A 24248-nucleotide genomic window follows, 5' to 3' on the forward strand; every position below is an offset into this window, starting at 1 on the left:
GGCTTTGCGCTCCGCAGCCTCTCTGTCGACAATGCCTTGGCAGAACTGCACCAGCTGCAAAGCGAATACGGGGTTCACATTCTTCAATTGCCTGCTAGCAGCTAGAAGGTCGCTCTGCAGTGTAGACTTGCTGGGTCCAGCAGAAGTGTTTGACCCTGGCGCGGAATCGTTTGTACTGTCCAGTGCTGACTGAGCCCCTGGGGTAGGATTGTCCATGGACTGGTTTCCTCCAGCAGCTAGAGTCCGATCGGCATCCACTAGTGCCTGAATCATACGTTTTCTACTCTGGCCAGACCAAGGGATATTCCTCTGCACACACACGACCGCCAGGTCATCTCTCCTCATCTGCTGGTAATCAGCCATCCGGAGTCTCACACTTGTCAAATAAAATGATAGGAAAGAAAAACAAGAGAAGGGAGGGAACAGAAATTGCATCCACTGTGTGACTTTTAAAACTATAGTAAAGCTCTGAGTTCTGATTCTGGTGATGTGGGTATTTCTCACAAAATTCTACCCACACTCACTTAAGTTCTTAAAGAGAAAAATGAATTCTCCACCCCACCGCTTGCCGCCAAATGTCACGGACCCACCGGTCGCCTGCTCCGATACGTCAATCTGAGCAGCTCCGGCCGTGACTGGGGTTCACTCAGGACACTCGGGTCCTTTCCTTGAGGTACACTGCCACCAGCCAAAACCTGATTTTAGCGCTTGAAAATGCGCAAGGGGCGGCTTGGCTCGCACCTGACCGCACAATACAATATATAAATGGTAACACGCTGGAGCGTTCTCTTCTGAGGCTAATGAGTCTTAAGAACACAGAACCAGGACTGAGAATATGTATCATTTATTCCTAGAAATACTACAGAGCTTTAGAAAATAGTTATAAGATTTTACAATGATTTTAAAAGTACACACGAGTTTTAAATGCAATTTCAGAAATAAAATAAAAAGGGAAAAATGACAGAACCGTAGCTTACACTTAAGTACCAATCCTGACGTGGGGGGGTTCTCCACAAGAAATCTCCCGTCGCTTACAGCCTGTTTGCTAGACCCCCAGGTAGTGACACTGACTATAGGGAGAAGGGTCTTAGTTATACCTTGAAGACTCCCTCATCCCTCCCACCCTTGGGATTTTTAAACATTCCCTTGCTGAGCCTAGTGAAGGTCCCTAGATATAGGATCTTTCCCATAAAGAATTTGTCCCTGCTTTGAAGTAGATTTTATACATTCCTCAAGTGATAAGAGGTAATTTAGTGCAGGGCCAGAGCACCTTTTGGCCTGTTGGCTGGACACTATTGCTCTCCCCCCCAATCTGGTTTATGAGGGGTCTCAGATCTTATCTTACATCCTGACTCCAGAGGAGTCCACAGATGGCTACACTCCCTGGGTCACCAATAGTCCACACACATAATACATGACATGTTCTGATCTCCCACATAATAATCACAGGCGGCATGAATTTACCAAACATACCAGACATACATTGATTGCACAGATAATCATAACAGGAGGCATACGTTAATTTGATCGATCACCTGATCTGTTTGTTACAAGTACATATATGCATATCTCCCAACTGTCACGATTACAGCGGGACAGTCCCGATTTTCGGGTCCTGTCCCGCTGTCCCACCCGTGGCAGGCATTGTCCCGCTGCTGGGGGTGGCAGTTGGGAGACCCCCCAATCTAATAGAATAGACGCTGTGCGCATGCGCACAGCGCCTATTCTCGTATGAAAATGAGGTTGCGGGTAATTAGCATAAGCCGCACCCTCATTTGCATACGCCCGCCCCCTTTTTGGACGCTCGCGCGGCTTCGTCGCGCGGGTGTCCCTATTTCTTCAGCACACAAGTTGGGAGGTATGTATATGTAATACCTGTGAGAGGCCCATGCTACAGTACATATATGTAATACCGGTGAGAGGCCCATGCTACAGTACATATATGTAATACCGGTGAGAGGCCCATGCTACAGTACATATATGTAATACTTGTTGGATGCCCATGCTACAGTACATATATGTAATACCGGTGAAAGGCCCATGCTACAGTACATATATGTAATACCTGTGAGATGCCCATGCTACAGTACATATATGTAATACCTGTGAGAGGCCCATGCTACAGTACATATATGTAATACCTGTGAAAGGCCCATGCTACAGTACATATATGTAATACCTGTGAGATGCCCATGCTACAGTACATATATGTAATACCTGTGAGAGGCCCATGCTACAGTACATATATGTAATACCGGTGAGAGGCCCATGCTATAGTACATATATGTAATACCTGTGAGAGGCCCATGCTACAGTACATATATGTAATACCTGTGAAAGGCCCATGCTACAGTACATATATGTAATACCTGTGAGAGGCCCATGCTACAGTACATATATGTAATACCTGTGAAAGGCCCATGCTACAGTACATATATGTAATACCTGTGAGATGCCCATGCTACAGTACATATATGTAATACCGGTGAGAGGCCCATGCTACAGTACATATATGTAATACCGGTGAGAGGCCCATGCTACAGTACATATATGTAATACCTGTGAGAGGCCCATGCTACAGTACATATATGTAGTATCGGTGAGAGGCCCATGCTACAGTACATATATGTAATACCGGTGAGAGGCCCATGCTACAGTACATATATGTAATATCGGTGAGAGGCCCATGCTACAGTACATATATGTAATACCTGTGGGATGCCCATGCTAACGTACATATATGTAATACCTGTGAGAGGCCCATGCTACAGTACATATATGTAATACCTGTGAGAGGCCCATGCTACAGTACATATATGTAATACCTGTGAGAGGCCAATGCTACAGTACATATATGTAATACCTGTGAGAAGCCCATGCTACAATACATATATGTAATACCTGTGAGAGGCCCATGCTACAGTACATATATGTAATACCTGTGGGATGCCCATGCTATAGTACATATATGTAATACCGGTGAAAGGCCCATGCTACAGTACATATATGTAATACCTGTGAGAGGCCCATGCTACAGTACATATATGTAATACCTGTGAGAGGCCCATGCTACAGTACATATATGTAATACCTGTGAGAGGCCCATGCTACAGTACATATATGTAATACATGTGAGAGGCCCATGCTACAGTACATATATGTAATACCTGTGAGAGGCCCATGCTACATTACATATATGTAATACCTGTGAGAGGCCCATGCTACAGTACATATATGTAATACCTGTGAGAGGCCCATGCTACAGTACATATATGTGATACCTGTGAGAGGCCCATGCTACAGTACATATATGTGATACCTGTGAGAGGCCCATGCTACAGTACATATATGTAATACTTGTTGGATGCCCATGCTACAGTACATATATGTAATACCTGTGAGAGGCCCATGCTACAGTACATATATGTAATACCTGTGAGAGGCCCATGCTACAGTACATATATGTAATACATGTGAGAAGCCCATGCTATAGTACATATATGTAATACCTGTGGGAGGCCCATGCTATAGTACATATATGTAATACTTGTTGGATGCCCATGCTACAGTACATATATGTAATACCTGTTGGATGCCCATGCTACAGTACATATATGTAATACTTGTTGGATGCCCATGCTACAGTACATATATGTAATACCTGTGAGAGGCCCATGCTACAGTACATATATGTAATACCTGTGAAAGGCCCATGCTACAGTACATATATGTAATACCTGTGAGATGCCCATGCTACAGTACATATATGTAATACCTGTGAGAGGCCCATGCTACAGTACATATATGTAATACCGGTGAGAGGCCCATGCTATAGTACATATATGTAATACCTGTGAGAGGCCCATGCTACAGTACATATATGTAATACCTGTGAAAGGCCCATGCTACAGTACATATATGTAATACCTGTGAGAGGCCCATGCTACAGTACATATATGTAATACCTGTGAAAGGCCCATGCTACAGTACATATATGTAATACCTGTGAGATGCCCATGCTACAGTACATATATGTAATACCGGTGAGAGGCCCATGCTACAGTACATATATGTAATACCGGTGAGAGGCCCATGCTACAGTACATATATGTAATACCTGTGAGAGGCCCATGCTACAGTACATATATGTAATATCGGTGAGAGGCCCATGCTACAGTACATATATGTAATACCGGTGAGAGGCCCATGCTACAGTACATATATGTAATATCGGTGAGAGGCCCATGCTACAGTACATATATGTAATACCTGTGGGATGCCCATGCTAACGTACATATATGTAATACCTGTGAGAGGCCCATGCTACAGTACATATATGTAATACCTGTGAGAGGCCCATGCTACAGTACATATATGTAATACCTGTGAGAGGCCAATGCTACAGTACATATATGTAATACCTGTGAGAAGCCCATGCTACAATACATATATGTAATACCTGTGAGAGGCCCATGCTACAGTACATATATGTAATACCTGTGGGATGCCCATGCTATAGTACATATATGTAATACCGGTGAAAGGCCCATGCTACAGTACATATATGTAATACCTGTGAGAGGCCCATGCTACAGTACATATATGTAATACCTGTGAGAGGCCCATGCTACAGTACATATATGTAATACCTGTGAGAGGCCCATGCTACAGTACATATATGTAATACATGTGAGAGGCCCATGCTACAGTACATATATGTAATACCTGTGAGAGGCCCATGCTACATTACATATATGTAATACCTGTGAGAGGCCCATGCTACAGTACATATATGTAATACCTGTGAGAGGCCCATGCTACAGTACATATATGTGATACCTGTGAGAGGCCCATGCTACAGTACATATATGTGATACCTGTGAGAGGCCCATGCTACAGTACATATATGTAATACTTGTTGGATGCCCATGCTACAGTACATATATGTAATACCTGTGAGAGGCCCATGCTACAGTACATATATGTAATACCTGTGAGAGGCCCATGCTACAGTACATATATGTAATACATGTGAGAAGCCCATGCTATAGTACATATATGTAATACCTGTGGGAGGCCCATGCTATAGTACATATATGTAATACTTGTTGGATGCCCATGCTACAGTACATATATGTAATACCTGTTGGATGCCCATGCTACAGTACATATATGTAATACTTGTTGGATGCCCATGCTACAGTACATATATGTAATACCGGTGAGAGGCCCATGCTACAGTACATATATGTAATACCTGTGAGAGGCCCATGCTATAGTACATATATCTAATACCTGTGAGAGGCCCATGCTATAGTACATATATGTAATACCGGTGAGAGGCCCATGCTACAGTACATATATGTAATACTTGTTGGATGCCCATGCTACAGTACATATATGTAATACCGGTGAAAGGCCCATGCTACAGTACATATATGTAATACCTGTGAGATGCCCATGCTACAGTACATATATGTAATACCTGTGAGAGGCCCATGCTACAGTACATATATGTAATACCTGTGAAAGGCCCATGCTACAGTACATATATGTAATACCTGTGAGATGCCCATGCTACAGTACATATATGTAATACCTGTGAGAGGCCCATGCTACAGTACATATATGTAATACCGGTGAGAGGCCCATGCTATAGTACATATATGTAATACCTGTGAGAGGCCCATGCTACAGTACATATATGTAATACCTGTGAAAGGCCCATGCTACAGTACATATATGTAATACCTGTGAGAGGCCCATGCTACAGTACATATATGTAATACCTGTGAAAGGCCCATGCTACAGTACATATATGTAATACCTGTGAGATGCCCATGCTACAGTACATATATGTAATACCGGTGAGAGGCCCATGCTACAGTACATATATGTAATACCGGTGAGAGGCCCATGCTACAGTACATATATGTAATACCTGTGAGAGGCCCATGCTACAGTACATATATGTAATATCGGTGAGAGGCCCATGCTACAGTACATATATGTAATACCGGTGAGAGGCCCATGCTACAGTACATATATGTAATATCGGTGAGAGGCCCATGCTACAGTACATATATGTAATACCTGTGGGATGCCCATGCTAACGTACATATATGTAATACCTGTGAGAGGCCCATGCTACAGAACATATATGTAATACCTGTGAGAGGCCCATGCTACAGTACATATATGTAATACCTGTGAGAGGCCAATGCTACAGTACATATATGTAATACCTGTGAGAAGCCCATGCTACAATACATATATGTAATACCTGTGAGAGGCCCATGCTACAGTACATATATGTAATACCTGTGGGATGCCCATGCTATAGTACATATATGTAATACCGGTGAAAGGCCCATGCTACAGTACATATATGTAATACCTGTGAGAGGCCCATGCTACAGTACATATATGTAATACCTGTGAGAGGCCCATGCTACAGTACATATATGTAATACCTGTGAGAGGCCCATGCTACAGTACATATATGTAATACATGTGAGAGGCCCATGCTACAGTACATATATGTAATACCTGTGAGAGGCCCATGCTACAGTACATATATGTAATACCTGTGAGAGGCCCATGCTACAGTACATATATGTAATACCTGTGAGAGGCCCATGCTACAGTACATATATGTGATACCTGTGAGAGGCCCATGCTACAGTACATATATGTGATACCTGTGAGAGGCCCATGCTACAGTACATATATGTAATACTTGTTGGATGCCCATGCTACAGTACATATATGTAATACCTGTGAGAGGCCCATGCTACAGTACATATATGTAATACCTGTGAGAGGCCCATGCTACAGTACATATATGTAATACATGTGAGAAGCCCATGCTATAGTACATATATGTAATACCTGTGGGAGGCCCATGCTATAGTACATATATGTAATACTTGTTGGATGCCCATGCTACAGTACATATATGTAATACCTGTTGGATGCCCATGCTACAGTACATATATGTAATACTTGTTGGATGCCCATGCTACAGTACATATATGTAATACCGGTGAGAGGCCCATGCTACAGTACATATATGTAATACCTGTGAGAGGCCCATGCTATAGTACATATATGTAATACCTGTGAGAGGCCCATGCTATAGTACATATATGTAATACCTGTGAGAGGCCCATGCTACAGTACATATATGTAATACCTGTTGGATGCCCATGCTACAGTACATATATGTAATACCTGTTGGATGCCCATGCTACAGTACATATATGTAATACCTGTGAGAGGCCCATGATACAGTACATATATGTAATACTTGTTGGATGCCCATGCTACAGTACATATATGTAATACCTGTGAGAGGCCCATGCTACAGTACATATATGTAATACTTGTTGGATGCCCATGCTACAGTACATATATGTAATACCTGTGAGAGGCCCATGCTACAGTACATATATGTAATACCTGTGAGAGGCCAATGCTACAGTACATATATGTAATACCTGTGAGAAGCCCATGCTACAATACATATATGTAATACCTGTGAGAGGCCCATGCTACAGTACATATATGTAATACCTGTGGGATGCCCATGCTATAGTACATATATGTAATACCGGTGAAAGGCCCATGCTACAGTACATATATGTAATACCTGTGAGAGGCCCATGCTACAGTACATATATGTAATACCTGTGAGAGGCCCATGCTACAGTACATATATGTAATACCTGTGAGAGGCCCATGCTACAGTACATATATGTAATACATGTGAGAGGCCCATGCTACAGTACATATATGTAATACCTGTGAGAGGCCCATGCTACATTACATATATGTAATACCTGTGAGAGGCCCATGCTACAGTACATATATGTAATACCTGTGAGAGGCCCATGCTACAGTACATATATGTGATACCTGTGAGAGGCCCATGCTACAGTACATATATGTGATACCTGTGAGAGGCCCATGCTACAGTACATATATGTAATACTTGTTGGATGCCCATGCTACAGTACATATATGTAATACCTGTGAGAGGCCCATGCTACAGTACATATATGTAATACCTGTGAGAGGCCCATGCTACAGTACATATATGTAATACATGTGAGAAGCCCATGCTATAGTACATATATGTAATACCTGTGGGAGGCCCATGCTATAGTACATATATGTAATACTTGTTGGATGCCCATGCTACAGTACATATATGTAATACCTGTTGGATGCCCATGCTACAGTACATATATGTAATACTTGTTGGATGCCCATGCTACAGTACATATATGTAATACCGGTGAGAGGCCCATGCTACAGTACATATATGTAATACCTGTGAGAGGCCCATGCTATAGTACATATATCTAATACCTGTGAGAGGCCCATGCTATAGTACATATATGTAATACCGGTGAGAGGCCCATGCTACAGTACATATATGTAATACTTGTTGGATGCCCATGCTACAGTACATATATGTAATACCGGTGAAAGGCCCATGCTACAGTACATATATGTAATACCTGTGAGATGCCCATGCTACAGTACATATATGTAATACCTGTGAGAGGCCCATGCTACAGTACATATATGTAATACCTGTGAAAGGCCCATGCTACAGTACATATATGTAATACCTGTGAGATGCCCATGCTACAGTACATATATGTAATACCTGTGAGAGGCCCATGCTACAGTACATATATGTAATACCGGTGAGAGGCCCATGCTATAGTACATATATGTAATACCTGTGAGAGGCCCATGCTACAGTACATATATGTAATACCTGTGAAAGGCCCATGCTACAGTACATATATGTAATACCTGTGAGAGGCCCATGCTACAGTACATATATGTAATACCTGTGAAAGGCCCATGCTACAGTACATATATGTAATACCTGTGAGATGCCCATGCTACAGTACATATATGTAATACCGGTGAGAGGCCCATGCTACAGTACATATATGTAATACCGGTGAGAGGCCCATGCTACAGTACATATATGTAATACCTGTGAGAGGCCCATGCTACAGTACATATATGTAATATCGGTGAGAGGCCCATGCTACAGTACATATATGTAATACCGGTGAGAGGCCCATGCTACAGTACATATATGTAATATCGGTGAGAGGCCCATGCTACAGTACATATATGTAATACCTGTGGGATGCCCATGCTAACGTACATATATGTAATACCTGTGAGAGGCCCATGCTACAGAACATATATGTAATACCTGTGAGAGGCCCATGCTACAGTACATATATGTAATACCTGTGAGAGGCCAATGCTACAGTACATATATGTAATACCTGTGGGATGCCCATGCTATAGTACATATATGTAATACCGGTGAAAGGCCCATGCTACAGTACATATATGTAATACCTGTGAGAGGCCCATGCTACAGTACATATATGTAATACCTGTGAGAGGCCCATGCTACAGTACATATATGTAATACCTGTGAGAGGCCCATGCTACAGTACATATATGTAATACATGTGAGAGGCCCATGCTACAGTACATATATGTAATACCTGTGAGAGGCCCATGCTACAGTACATATATGTAATACCTGTGAGAGGCCCATGCTACAGTACATATATGTAATACCTGTGAGAGGCCCATGCTACAGTACATATATGTGATACCTGTGAGAGGCCCATGCTACAGTACATATATGTGATACCTGTGAGAGGCCCATGCTACAGTACATATATGTAATACTTGTTGGATGCCCATGCTACAGTACATATATGTAATACCTGTGAGAGGCCCATGCTACAGTACATATATGTAATACCTGTGAGAGGCCCATGCTACAGTACATATATGTAATACATGTGAGAAGCCCATGCTATAGTACATATATGTAATACCTGTGGGAGGCCCATGCTATAGTACATATATGTAATACTTGTTGGATGCCCATGCTACAGTACATATATGTAATACCTGTTGGATGCCCATGCTACAGTACATATATGTAATACTTGTTGGATGCCCATGCTACAGTACATATATGTAATACCGGTGAGAGGCCCATGCTACAGTACATATATGTAATACCTGTGAGAGGCCCATGCTATAGTACATATATGTAATACCTGTGAGAGGCCCATGCTATAGTACATATATGTAATACCTGTGAGAGGCCCATGCTACAGTACATATATGTAATACCTGTTGGATGCCCATGCTACAGTACATATATGTAATACCTGTTGGATGCCCATGCTACAGTACATATATGTAATACCTGTGAGAGGCCCATGATACAGTACATATATGTAATACTTGTTGGATGCCCATGCTACAGTACATATATGTAATACCTGTGAGAGGCCCATGCTACAGTACATATATGTAATACTTGTTGGATGCCCATGCTACAGTACATATATGTAATACCTGTGAGAGGCCCATGCTACAGTACATATATGTAATACCTGTGAGAGGCCCATGCTACATTACATATATGTAATACCTGTGAGAAGCCCATGCTATAGTACATATATGTAATACCTGTGAGAGGCCCATGCTACAGTACATATATGTAATACCTGTGAGAAGCCCATGCTACAATACATATATGTAATACCTGTGAGAAGCCCATGCTATAGTACATATATGTAATACCTGTGAGAGGCCCATGCTACAGTACATATATGTAATACCTGTGAGAGGCCCATGCTACAGTACATATATGTGATACCTGTGAGAGGCCCATGCTACAGTACATATATGTAATACTTGTTGGATGCCCATGCTACAGTACATATATGTAATACCTGTGAGAGGCCCATGCTACAGTACATATATGTAATACCTGTGAGAAGCCCATGCTACAATACATATATGTAATACCTGTGAGAAGCCCATGCTACAGTACATATATGTTATACCTGTGGGAGGCCCATGCTACAGTACATATATGTAATACCTGTGGGAGGCCCATGCTACAGTACATATATGTAATACCGGTGAGAGGCCCATGCTATAGTACATATATGTAATACCTGTGAGAAGCCCATGCTACAATACATATATGGGTACTCTTTACCTAGAACGGCGCCCGCGATTAGAATCGCGGGCGTCGGGGGTAAAAAAATCGCGGTCATCGCGGGCATCGTGGGTAAATCGCGGGTACATAAAAATCGTGTACCCGCGATCACCGCGATTTTCCCATAGGGAACAATGTTAAAAAGCCTGATTGACCGCGATTTTACTTTAAAATGCCTCAATGCCCGCGATTTTCACATAGGAATCAATGTTAAATGGGCTACAGAGCCCAAATAGGCAGATTTAACCCTTAAATGTCACCCCAATTTTTGTACGCCACCCCACGATCCACGCCAACCCGAAGCGTGGCGAGCGCAGCGAGCCCGCGAGGGGCGGCGGTACGCGTCCTCCGACCTTTTCATGCCCTACTATCCACGTCGGCGTGGAGTTGAGAATAGAATAGTGTGGCGAGCGCAGCGAGCCACCGGGCCCGAAGCGTGGCGAGCGCAGCGAGCCCCGCGAGGGGACGCGGATACCTTCACAGTTATACGCGTCCCCTCGCGGGCTTCACAGGTATCCGTGGCGAAAAGCGGACACCTGTGAAGCCCGCGAGGGGACGCGTTTACCTGTGAAGGTATCCGCGTCCCCTCGCGGGGCTCGCTGCGCTCGCCACGCTTCGGGCTCGGTGGCTCGCTACGCTCGCCACACTATTCTATTCTCAACTCCACGCCGACGTGGATAGTAGGGCATGAAAAGGTCGGAGGACGCGTACCGCCGCCCCTCGCGGGCTCGCTGCGCTCGCCACGCTTCGGGTTGGCGTGGATCGTGGGGTGGCGTACAAAAATTGGGGGGACATTTAAGGGTTAATTCTGCCTATTTGGGCTCTGTAGCCCATTTAACATTGATTCCTATGTGAAAATCGCGGGCATTGAGGCATTGAATGCAAAATCGCGGTCAATCAGGCTTTTTAACATTGTTCCCTATGGGAAAATCGCGGTGATCGCGGGCATCGCGTCGCGGCCGTTTATGTACTGCCCGCGATGTCGCGATCACCGCGATGGGCGCCGTTCTAGGTAAAGAGTACCCATATATGTAATACCTGTGAGAAGCCCATGCTACAGTACATATATGTTATACCTGTGGGAGGCCCATGCTACATTACATATATGTAATACCTGTGAGAAGCCCATGCTACAATACATATATGTAATACCTGTGAGAAGCCCATGCTACAGTACATATATGTTATACCTGTGGGAGGCCCATGCTACAGTACATATATGTAATACCTGTGGGAGGCCCATGCTACAGTACATATATGTAATACCGGTGAGAGGCCCATGCTACATTACATATATGTAATACCTGTGAGAAGCCCATGCTACAATACATATATGTAATACCTGTGAGAAGCCCATGCTACAGTACATATATGTTATACCTGTGGGAGGCCCATGCTACAGTACATATATGTAATACCTGTGGGAGGCCCATGCTACAGTACATATATGTAATACCGGTGAGAGGCCCATGCTATAGTACATATATGTAATACCTGTGAGAAGCCCATGCTACAGTACACATATGTAATACCTGTGGGAGGCCAGGGGCAAACGCAGGATTTTCAGAGGGGTGGAGCAAAGCACGGAGATGGACACTTAGGTGTCCCAGTATATGCCGGGTCAGTTAAAGTATTATAGATAGACCAAATGTATATAAATAATAATGATTTTATATATATAATATATATATATATATATATATATATATATATATATATATATATATATGTAGACCCCTTGGTATAGCAATGTATTCGGGCCCCTACCGATCCTCCAGCGGTAGGGGTGGGGGTAGCTTTGATGTCCCGCGGGTGGTAGGGGATATTATATCAACCGCTCAGCATGTAGGGCCTGGATCAGTAATTTCCACTAATTGCCCCTTTACTGCACAGATGGTGGGAGAAGGGGGCACTGGGCTGAATGAAGGGGCCCTGATACATAACTTCCAGGGTGGTAGAGGATGTTTAATACGCAGAGGAGGGGTGTATAGTGGAGTCGGCTTATTATTCATAATTTTCTGTTAGGAGACACCTTGCTTTACTGCAGATATCTCCAGTTCCCGGAAATAGATTTCTTAGATTTTAATGGAATTAAAAACTAGAGAATCCCACCTACCAAATGGTATTGTGGACTAGGGGATCAGAGTTCAGGAGGCAGAGCAATCTGCCAACGAGTATATAAAACTACATACCAGGTGTGTGGAGCTGGAGCAGTAACCAGCTGCTTGACGGCTGATATCTCTGGTTCTGGGAACAGTAGAGACAAGCTACTAGTATCCATCAAAGGGGAAGAGTTCCAGCTTTTGGAATATACCCTCAGAGAAACTCTAAGTCATACAGAACCTGAAATATCTGACTGGGAATAGCAATTAACAGGCTTGGATGGGGACCACTGCTTTGAAGTCAGATATCTCCAGTTCCCAAGGGCCGGTTTTTAAAATTCTTGTATCCATGGAAAGAGGGGACCCTCAGCTTTCAGCCAAGCACCCTTAGACTACTGCGGGGTTTCTGGGTACTCAGAAACCCCCCCTGCGTGCACTACTGCAGGCCCATGCTACAGTACATATATGTAATACCTGTGAGAGGCCCCTGAAAGCGCCCTATTCAGTGCACTTCGTGGTGGTGGTTCCAGTAGAATCCACATGACAACCCCTCATTGGCATCATTTTGGCGTATCTGAGCGCACACCTGGGTAGGGTGCTGTGACCGTAATTCACTTACTAATTTCTTCCTGACATTTCTCCATGATCAGAGCGTACAGAGAAGGATGAGCGACTACATCAAGGACTTCTGCCTCAGTGACTGTGCGCAGGGGGACCAAGGTTACCAGCGAGTCCTTCTACAGCTCTATGGTTTGCCGGGCAATGGAAAGTCCTCCTTCATCAACTCCTGCAAGTATGTCTTAGATGGCGGAGAGTTTACAGAATATGCGGAGACCGCGGTTGGTGGTGGCGCATGCACCACACGCAGAATAACTTATAAACTCAGCGACACTCTATGGTTGGTCGATAACCGTGGGATGAAATCATTAGACAGGTTCCAGACAGGAGAGATATTTGCTCAGCTTGGTGAGTAGTGAATACATCTGATTTGGGGGAGGAGACAGCTCCTAACTGCCAAGATACAGGCTGAGAGCAAGATGTACTAAGCTTGAAAAGTGATCAAATGGAGAGTGATAAACCACCAGCCAATCAGCTCCTAATTGCCATGTCACATACTGTTTGAAAAATGACAGATAGGAGCTGATTCATATTGAATGATTTTCTCCCTGTCCGCAGCGCCAAGTAGACTCACTTGGCGCTGCAAAGGCTGTGGAGAGAAGGAGGCTGCTGGTGATGTCAGCGGCCCTCCCTCCCAACAACTGGGGAACGCCTGCAATAAAACCCCCAAATGCCTGCAGGAAGTCAATCACCCTTCGCTCGCTGCCTTCAGTCAGATGTCTTGCGCATTCGCACTGCGTACTGTGCGCATGTGTGGTCATTTGATAATCACTCGGACTGTAAATTTGCAGCCCGTTGAAGGAGTCTGAATCAGGCCCCTTATCTCGATCCACTTTATCGCTCTCAAAATTTCTACACATCTCCCCCTCAGTGACAGAAAACCGGTATGATTGAGTTACTACCTGCTATTATACTGGAGCTATCTGTGTCCTCACCAGGGAATCTTCTGCCTCTGGATGAGGAGGTAGTATGGTGCGAAGACTTCTCCAAGAACATGACGCGACTGCTGGAAGAACACAAAAAGAGCGACTACAGGGACCTCATTGTGCCGATCTTCATACACAGGTCGGTCACTTACTGACGTTCTCAGAGCAAATTCCACTTTAACTAAAGGTAACAGTAGATCAGAGCGTATGACACACGTATGACACACATACAACGCTGAGAGCATCAAGAGTACCCAAGCGTTTACTGGCAGTGTTTGTAGTGTTACGACAGCAGCTACTTTACTACGATATTGGCTGCTTGATCTCACAATTTGGCAAGGACCATTTGTTTCCCCCTTTTAGCAGAAATCTCTGGGGATCAAATCTACAAGAACAGATTTTTGAGCAAGAGATCATAACATAAATTAAAAATAAAATAAAAGATACTATCACCGGAGACACAGGGGGGGAGGGATGCTCTAACATCCGCGCCCCCTTACCGCCGGCTACCGCATACATAATTATCGCATATGCTGTAACATATGCGATAATTATGGCAAAGGACAGCTCTTGTGTTAAAAGCTGTCCTTTGCGGTAAGGCAGCGGGTCCAATCAGGATCCGGCGGCTCCCCCCTCCATCCCTTACCCGGCGCTGCTGCGCCAGGCTCTCCTCCTCCCTGCACCCGGAAGAGGATCATAGTGCAGGGAGGAGGAGGTCACAAGTCCGGGCAGCACAGCTCTGTGCTGCCCGGACACAGTTCGGGGGGGGGGTCGTGAAGGGCAGGGGTAACCCAGCGGGGGGGGGGGGATGATTAGAGCATCCCAAATACTCTGAAAACGGGGTTTTTACCGCATTTTTAGTTTTAGAGAATCTCCTCCACAACCTGAGCTGTTACACGTTCCTGTGATTCTGATCAGATTCTCTTTCTCAAACAGCATTTTATTTTTTATATTCTGTCTGCTGAAGGGAAGAGTTTGTTTGGTTATTCTAAGTCACGCTCAAAAAAGTGAGTAAATTCCGCTGCACACTCCTTTGTGCGAGGACTGAGGCTCCCACTGATAGAGCCTGCTGTAGTACCGACCGGTGTATCGTGGGTGTACCATCAGCCACGCCATAACAGCTTGCAACAGCAACAAAAAAATATAGAATTAAAAATAAAATTGGGTTTTGCTATGGAATAATGGCCCTTATTCTGGTTCACTCGCAAAGGAAAATGTATTCTCAAATGGACAAAACCGTGTGCACTGCAGGTGGGGCAGGATAAATATTAAAATATAAAACACGCACAGTACACAGTCAATCTAATATTCACCTACTTCCAGTGTAGATCATGTCCTTTGGGTCCATGTAGGTAGGGCCGGATTATAATGGGGGCACAGGGGGTCAGTACCCCTGGGCCCCCCTCTATCTACGGGTCCCCTGTGGTTGGCATGTATTTAAAATATATATATATATATATATATATATATATATATATATATAATATTGTGTACAATAGAAATTCCTCATCTCCAAAGCTAATTCTCTCAACACCGACATACAGTAGAGACATAGACACATAGAATGTGGACTTGGAGATATGAAGACGGAGCTGTGAAGGCTTGGTTATGGCTGTGGATAGCTGTAGCACTGGGAAGCACTTGGAAACAGCTGAGGATAGCTGCAGCACTGGAATACACTTGAGGATAACTGTGGTACCTGAAGCCAACTGTGTATAACTGAGGCACTTGTAAACAACTGAGGATAACTAAATAAGCAGAAAGATTCATCAGACCTGTTTGCAGTCTTTCCGTCACAGCACGTGGTGGGGCACCCTCTTCTACTCTTGTTGACTAAAGGCCCCCATCCACTAGTGCGATTTGAGAAATCTAACCAAATCTCACGGTCCCGTGTACATCGGATCAAGTCGGACGGTCAGATGGGCTGCACATAAGATTTGATCAATGTTATGTGCATCCTGGAGCCGGGCAGGGGGACGCAGAGTGGCCATAGACCACTGATGGTTTCAAATCATCGATGGTCAATGGCCATCCCTACTGGCAAGCACCACTGCTGCCCTTATTCAGAGCAGCTCCCACTCCTCACCCTGGTTACTCAGCATACTCTGAGCACCAAGTCCCACCTGCCGCCACTCAGCAGCCAGCGTGGGTGAAATTCATGAGCACCGCGCACTGGCTATGTAATGCTGCTGCTTTATAGGCATCCCTCTTCATTTGCAGCACTTCCAAGTCATAAATGTTAACAAAGTGTTACAGTGTGCCAACCTGAAGCAGCCCAGCCATAACAACCCATCCCTTAAATAGTAACAAATATGTCTGGGTCTAATAGCGGCTTACAACATGTGAGAGCCAGCTTACCCGGAGATACACCCACTCTGTACCTCCCAACATGATCTTCTCCAGGAGGATACAATGCTCTGCTCCTGGGCTTCCCTCTTACTGTATGATCATCCCCTTCCCCCGTACACCCACTCTGTACCTCCAAACATGATCTTCTCCAGGAGGATACAATGCTCTGCTCCTGGAATTCCCTCTTACTGTATGATCGTCCCCATCCCCCGTACACCCACTCTGTACCTCCCAACATGATCTTCTCCAGGAGGATACAATACTCTGCTCCTGGACTTCCCTCTTACTGTATGATCGTCCCCTTCCCCCGTACACCCACTCTATACCTCCCAACATGATCCTCTCCAAGAGGGACACAATGCTCTGCTCCTGGACTTCCCTCTTACTGTATGATCGTCGCCTTCCCCCGTACACTCACTCTGTACCTCCCAACATGATCTTCTCCAGGAGGATACAATACTCTGCTCCTGGACTTCCCTCTTACTGTATGATCGTCCCTTTCCCCCGTACACCCACTCTATACCTCCCAACATGATCCTCTCCAAGAGGGACACAATGCTCTGCTCCTTGACTTCCCTCTTACTGTATGATCGTCGCCTTCCCCCGTACACCCACTCTGTACCTCCCAACATGATCTTCTCCAGGAGGATACAATGCTCTGCTCCTGGACTTCCCTCTTACTGTATGATCGTCCCCTTCCCCCGTACACCCACTCTATACCTCCCAACATGATCCTCTCCAAGAGGGACACAATGCTCTGCTCCTGGACTTCCCTCTTACTGTATGATTGTCGCCTTCCCCCGTACACCCACTCTGTACCTCCCAACATGATCTTCTCCAGGAGGATACAATGCTCTGCTCCTGGACTTCCCTCTTACTGTATGATCGTCCCCTTCCCCCGTACACCCACTCTGTACCTCCCAACATTATCCTCTCCAAGAGGGACACAATGCTCTGCTCCTGGACTTCCCTCTTACTGTATGATCGTCGCCTTCCCCCGTACACCCACTCTGTACCTCCCAACATGATCTTCTCCAGGAGGATACAATACTCTGCTCCTGGACTTTCCTCTTACTGTATGATCGTCCCCTTCCCCCGTACACCCACTCTATACCTCCCAACATGATCCTCTCCAAGAGGGACACAGTGCTCTGCTCCTGGACTTCCCTCTTACAGTATGATTGTCTCCTTCCCCCATACACCACTCCGTACCTCCCAACATGACCCTCTCCCAGAGGGACACAATGCTCTGCTCCTGGGCTTCCCTCTTACTGTATGATCGTCCCCTTCCCCCGTACACCACTTCGTACCTCCCAACATGATCCTCTCCAGGAGAGACACAATGCTCTGCTCTTGGACTTTCCTCTTATTGTATGATTACCTCCATCTGTGTTGAACAGATTAATTAATAAGAAAGGTGTTTCACTACAGGTGATGGCAATACAGGAGGAAAGTGCATGAGCAGAGCAATGTGTCCTACTCAGGGCCGGATTAACAATGGGCCTGATGGAGCTACAGCTTCCCTCTTACTGTATGATCATCCCTTTCCCCCGTACACCCACTCTGTACCTCCCAACATGATCTTCTCCAGGAGGATACAATACTCTGCTCCTGGACTTTCCTCTTACTGTATGATCGTCCCCTTCCCCCGTACACCCACTCTGTACCTCCCAACATGATCTTCTCCAGGAGGATACAATACTCTGCTCCTGGACTTCCCTCTTACTGTATGATCGTCCCCTTCCCCCGTACACCCACTCTATACCTCCCAACATGATCCTCCCAAGAGGGACACAATGCTCTGCTCCTGGACTTCCCTCTTACTGTATGATCGTCGCCTTCCCCCGTACACCCACTCTGTACCTCCCAACATGATCTTCTTCAGGAGGATACAATGCTCTGCTCCTGGACTTCCCTCTTACTGTATGATTGTCCCCTTCCCCCGTACACCCACTCTGTACCTCCCAACATGATCTTCTCCAGGAGGATACAATACTCTGCTTCTGGACTTCCCTCTTACTGTATGATCGTCCCTTTCCCCCGTACACCCACTCTGTACCTCCCAACATGATCTTCTCCAGGAGGATACAATACACTGCTCCTGGACTTTCCTCTTACTGTATGATCGTCGCCTTCCCCCGTACACCCACTCTGTACCTCCCAACATGATCTTCTCCAGGAGGATACAATACTCTGCTCCTGGACTTCCCTCTTACTGTATGATCGTCCCCTTCCCCCGTACACCCACTCTATACCTCCCAACATGATCCTCTCCAAGAGGGTCACATTGCTCTGCTCCTGGACTTCCCTCTTACTGTATGATAGTCGCCTTCCCCCGTACACCCACTCTGTACCTTCCAACATGATCTTCTCCAGGAGGATACAATATTCTGCTCCTGGACTTTCCTCTTACTGTATGATCGTCCCCTTCCCCCGTACACCCACTCTGTACCTCCCAACATGATCCTCTCCAAGAGGGACACAATGCTCTGCTCCTGGACTTCCCTCTTACTGTATGATTGTCCCCTTCCCCCATACACCACTCCGTACCTCCCAACATGATCCTCTCCAGGAGGGACACAATGCTCTGCTCTTGGACTTTCCTCTTATTGTATGATTACCTCCATCTGTGTTGAACAGGTTAATTAATAAGAAAGGTGTTTCACTACAGGCGATGGCAATACAGGAGGAAAGTGCATGAGCAGAGCAATGTGTCCTATTCATGGCTGGATTAACAATGGGCCTGATGGAGCTACAGCTACAGGCCCACTCTCCAAATAGGGCCAGGGCTTTCCAACTAGCCCAGTCCCGTGTCACTAGCCTCCCGGGAACTAGAGATACAGCCAGGCAAATCTGGAACGTTTTCCCCATAGAATAACATGGGACCCGCTAATTCTGACCTCCACCCGGTTCCAAAGGCTGCCAGTTCCCCCTTCAGCATCACAGAAGCTCGAGGTTGATCTCAGTCGAATCCAAATCGCTGGTCCATATGGGTTCATTGGTTCTCGAGATATTGCTGGTAAACCAATTTTTTCATTTCTGAAATGCAATTTCCTTGCACTTTCACGGGACCAAAATCAATCAATCATTATTGCTTACTCTGTTTGGTATAGTGTGTATTTTGGCTTAACCTGTGTGGCATAACCTGAATTTTGACTCATTCCGTGTGCCATAGTGTGAACTTTGGCTCATTATGGGCGGGATGTTCTATGACGAAAATGTGGTAAAACGCCCGCATTTTTAAATTTACAACAACCCGGCCGTACAGTCTTCAGCAGGCAGGGTATCACCACCTTTGGGTGGCAATACCCTAAAGAAGCCTATGGGCTTCTACCGCTGCCCACCATCCCCACTCCCCTCCACTGTCCTCCGTACTGCTCCTCCTCCCCCAGCAGCATGTCACTGCCGGGGATGTCCTTTCAGCTGCAGGGGGAGGAGGACATGCCGGGGACGCTGCAGATGCGTGCTGGCATTGCGGCGGTGATCTATGTTAATACATCCCGCCCTCCATGTGGCACAGTGTGTAAGAGGCAAGTACAGTATAAGGGGGTTACTATTGTGTTGCATGATTTGTATAAGGGGTACATGGTGTGGTAAACTTAGGTGACTACATAAAAGGTGCTGAAATGTTATCTACCAAGTTTCGGCTTTCAGTACATTTTTATGACTGGAGTGCCGCCTCACCCTGCAAGTATCTTAGGACATCGGCATCCTGCGGGTGCACCTTTGGGAGGGCACCCGCCAATATATCTCCCTGCATTTTTTCTATGCCAGCCCCCTGCCTTTTCCAGGCATATATAATTAGTATTTACACAAATAGAGACCCACCCATGAGCAGACCACCCAACCAGAACACTGGTCACGCCCCCCACATTATTAGGTGCTGGCCACAACCCCTATTATTACGCACAATAGGTCCTTGATAACTTTCAGCTCCAGGCCCATTTAGACCTTAATCTGGCACTGGTCCTCCTGGAGAGGGGCATGTTGGGAGGTATGGGAGTCAGCAATCTCTCCTAATGCTGACCCATCTATGCCTCTCTAAACTAAACAACACATTTACATACCCTCCAAGTGTACTGATGTTGCCAGTACAGTACAGTTTTTTAACAGTCTGTACCGGCAAATACAGTTTAACGCTTTTTTGTCACTCACTGCGCCGCAAAATCATTCCTCCTCCTGGCTGTCTGAGTTCCGGGGCCCCGCTCCGTGTGCTTGCTGCCCTGGTGCACCAGCTCTCCCCCTCCGTGAGTGCATTGCGGGCATTGCATGGTGTCATGACATCACCCGCACTCAGTGGAAGGATGTCTCTCTGCCCTCACTGTCTGCGCATGGCTTGGTGGGCTGCTGGCATATTAAATAAGCATATTTAATATACTTATTTAATATGCCAGCAGCCCACCAAGCCACTATGGGGGTTATTTTGGTTCACTCTCTCACAAATTCCTTCTTAGATGGACAAAACCATGCTCCATTGCAGGTGGGGCAGATGTTACTTGTGCATAGAGAAGTAGATTTGGGTGGGGTTTTACTTCAAAGTGAGATCTATATTGCAGTGTAAAAATAAAGCAGTCAGTATTTACCCTGCACAGAAACAAAATAACTCACCCAAATCTAATTCTCTCTGCACATGTTGCATCTGCCCCCCTGCAGTGCACATGGTTTTGTCAAATCTAAGAAGGAATATGTCAGAAAGACTGAACCAAAATAACCCCCTATGTGACATGAGCTGCATGATATGTGTAGTAGAAGACAAAGTTGGGGAATCTACCGCACAGGATTTAATATTGAAATTACTAGTTCAATGTTCTTTTTGGGAAAAAGGGGAGTGGGGAGATGGATCAGTGCACAGGTTTGTATCAGATATATAGATAGCTGATTATAAAGTATCCACAATGTTTTTCAATTTGAGGGGAGATTTCAGCTGTTCTCCCTGATAATTAAAGTGTGCGGAGGTGCACCCTAGAGAGTAAGTAGAGTATTTAAGAAAATAAGAAAAAGACTCTCTTTTTTGTTGGGGCACTCTTAGAAAAAAACATATATGTATGTTAGTTTTATTGTAAATCTAAACAATTACAGGAAATTGTAGTAGAGCAAAGTGAAAGGTTATTCTGGGACTAGTATAACAGTTAAGGCTGTGCCAGGATCTGGAACTCTGCTTTTGATCTCAAAACAGGAGGGAAAGAAAAGATACTTTGTTTCAAAAACCAGTTTACACACTGTCTATATAGAGGAAACAGTGTGTCAGATGTGGGCAAGTTTTCTGGCTGGATGTTTGAGATTAATGCAGCAGATTTGTGCTTATTATTGTTTAATACTTTACTGGAGGCAGTCAGAAGACTGCTACAGATGACTGCTACAGATGACTGCAGACGCAGTGCCGACGGGCGCACTGACAGGTACTCTTTGTGTCTCTCCCCCTGGGGGACAGCAGCACACCTGCAAGTGTATTTAAAGCCACAACCTTATCTCCTAGTGTCTGGACACAAATAGCAGGTGCCGCTCATCCCCCACCACTGTGATACATTACAAGTGGAGGACAGCAGCACACCTGTCAGAAGAATTAATGTTAATACCACACTTTTATATAATGGCCTGTTTGGGAACACTCATTCCTGAAATACCTAAGGAGCTCACCCTGCACTGGAATACATCTAATCGGGGGGGGGGGGGGGGGGGGGGGGGGGCTTTTGGGGTCAACAGGGACAGCAGTATCCCTCTCGCTTTACCTGTCTCATAAACTCCATTACACTTTGGCATGCTCACTCGCCATACTACCTATAACAGCTCATCATAAGCACTTTGATGGCAGCTGATAAGAGTGGACCACACAGAAAAGAGAAGGGTGACCTCTAATACAATTGTGCTAAACCTCCACCTTTTACTACAGGTATACAAAGCGGGGCAGCAGCTGCCTCTGTAGGAGTTTGCCTCAATTTCTCTCTATCCCTCAGACCTCATCAAAAGACAACAATCTCCCACAATACCTAAAAAGCCCACCTGCAGAGAGTGGCAGCTGGCAAACTCTGGGTGGTCCTGCCAAAAGGGAAAGGTGACTTCCCAAAATTACCCAGACAACCCGCCTATGCCAAAAGGTATATAAAGTCGGATTGAGTTTGTCTGTCAGGGATATCTCCGGGAGACTTTTGCATCTATACTTTATCTCTCTCCCATCTTATCTCCCACCACCGATACCCTTCTTATCTCTTTCAGGGGAGAGACACCCCATTACCTATATTGCCTATTTATCACAAAGTCTGCATAAATACAACATTGGTTGTTCTGTTACCGGCATATGTACGAGTATCAATAACAGTATATATTTGAATAAGTATTACGTACGTGTTGCGGGACCTTTCTGGCGGATTGTAAACGCCACTTTCAGAAATTTTTCTGTATTAATTAATATTTTACACCATAATATTTCACCGGAAATTCCTCATATAGTATATATCATTGTGCACAGGAAATTTGCATATTATATACCACTGTGTACAGGTACATAGGATAACTCAGTAACACCACAGGATACAATTGACAACCTTGTTATAAGCCTTCAAATACACAACGTTTGACTGCCTCCAGCAAAGTATTAAACAATAACAAGCACAAATCTGCTGCATTATGCCCCTTTCCCACTGCAGCTCTTACACGGTAAATTGCCGTTTTTTTCCCCACAATTTACGTTTAAGGCTGCAGTCGGAAAGCGCCAGAGTTGAAATACCGGATAAAGTTAACCGGTATTCAACCCGTTTAAAAAGCAGAGTCCTACACGTTTCTAAGCCGTTTTTAAGGCAGTGGGAATGCCTCTTTAAATGGTATTTAAAATCCACACTACTTCCCCCTCCCCTGGCACTTACCTGCGTGGGGGATCCGCATGTGTAATGAGCGCTGTGCATATAAATGAGCCGCTCATTACATATGCACATATGTAATGAGCGCCGTGCATATAAATGAGCCACTCATTACATATGCACATATGTAATGATCGGCTCATTTATATGCACATTGCTCATTACACATGCCCATAGTGGGAACTACTAGTTACCATCAGCCCCAGGGACTGCCCGGATCCAAATGGACCCCACCCCGCTGCTCCCCACTGCCCTGCATCCATCAGCCACAGGGAGGGGCCTGAAGTGCTGTGCCCATTCGGACCCTGCTGCCCGGATCCCC

At 45.3% G+C, this 24248-nt stretch overlaps 3 protein-coding genes across 4 annotated transcripts in view; 2 read left to right on the forward strand and 1 right to left on the reverse strand.

Moving 5' to 3' along the window:
* Window positions 1-24248, forward strand: part of LOC146019740 (uncharacterized) — a 781584-nt gene that overhangs the window by 297524 nt on the left and 459812 nt on the right. The gene's annotated exons all lie outside the window — the stretch shown is intronic.
* The window catches only part of LOC146019733 (uncharacterized), a 76224-nt gene that overhangs the window by 26660 nt on the left and 25316 nt on the right, over window positions 1-24248 (forward strand). Inside the window, exons 2-3 of the mRNA XM_083152245.1 lie at window positions 13830-14145; window positions 14736-14862. Of these exons, the coding sequence (XP_083008371.1) occupies window positions 13845-14145; window positions 14736-14862 (428 nt within the window). The 5' untranslated portion in view covers window positions 13830-13844. The remainder of the gene's footprint in view (window positions 1-13829; window positions 14146-14735; window positions 14863-24248) is intronic.
* The window catches only part of LOC146020403 (uncharacterized), a 21050-nt gene continuing 11828 nt past the window's right edge, over window positions 15027-24248 (reverse strand). Inside the window, exon 4 of the mRNA XM_083153504.1 lies at window positions 15027-15108. Coding sequence (XP_083009630.1) covers window positions 15027-15108 — 82 coding nt within the window. The remainder of the gene's footprint in view (window positions 15109-24248) is intronic.

Source organism: Crinia signifera, chromosome 7 (genome assembly GCF_055691185.1).
Source record: "Crinia signifera chromosome 7, ASM5569118v1, whole genome shotgun sequence".
Lineage (NCBI taxonomy): Eukaryota > Metazoa > Chordata > Amphibia > Anura > Myobatrachidae > Crinia > Crinia signifera.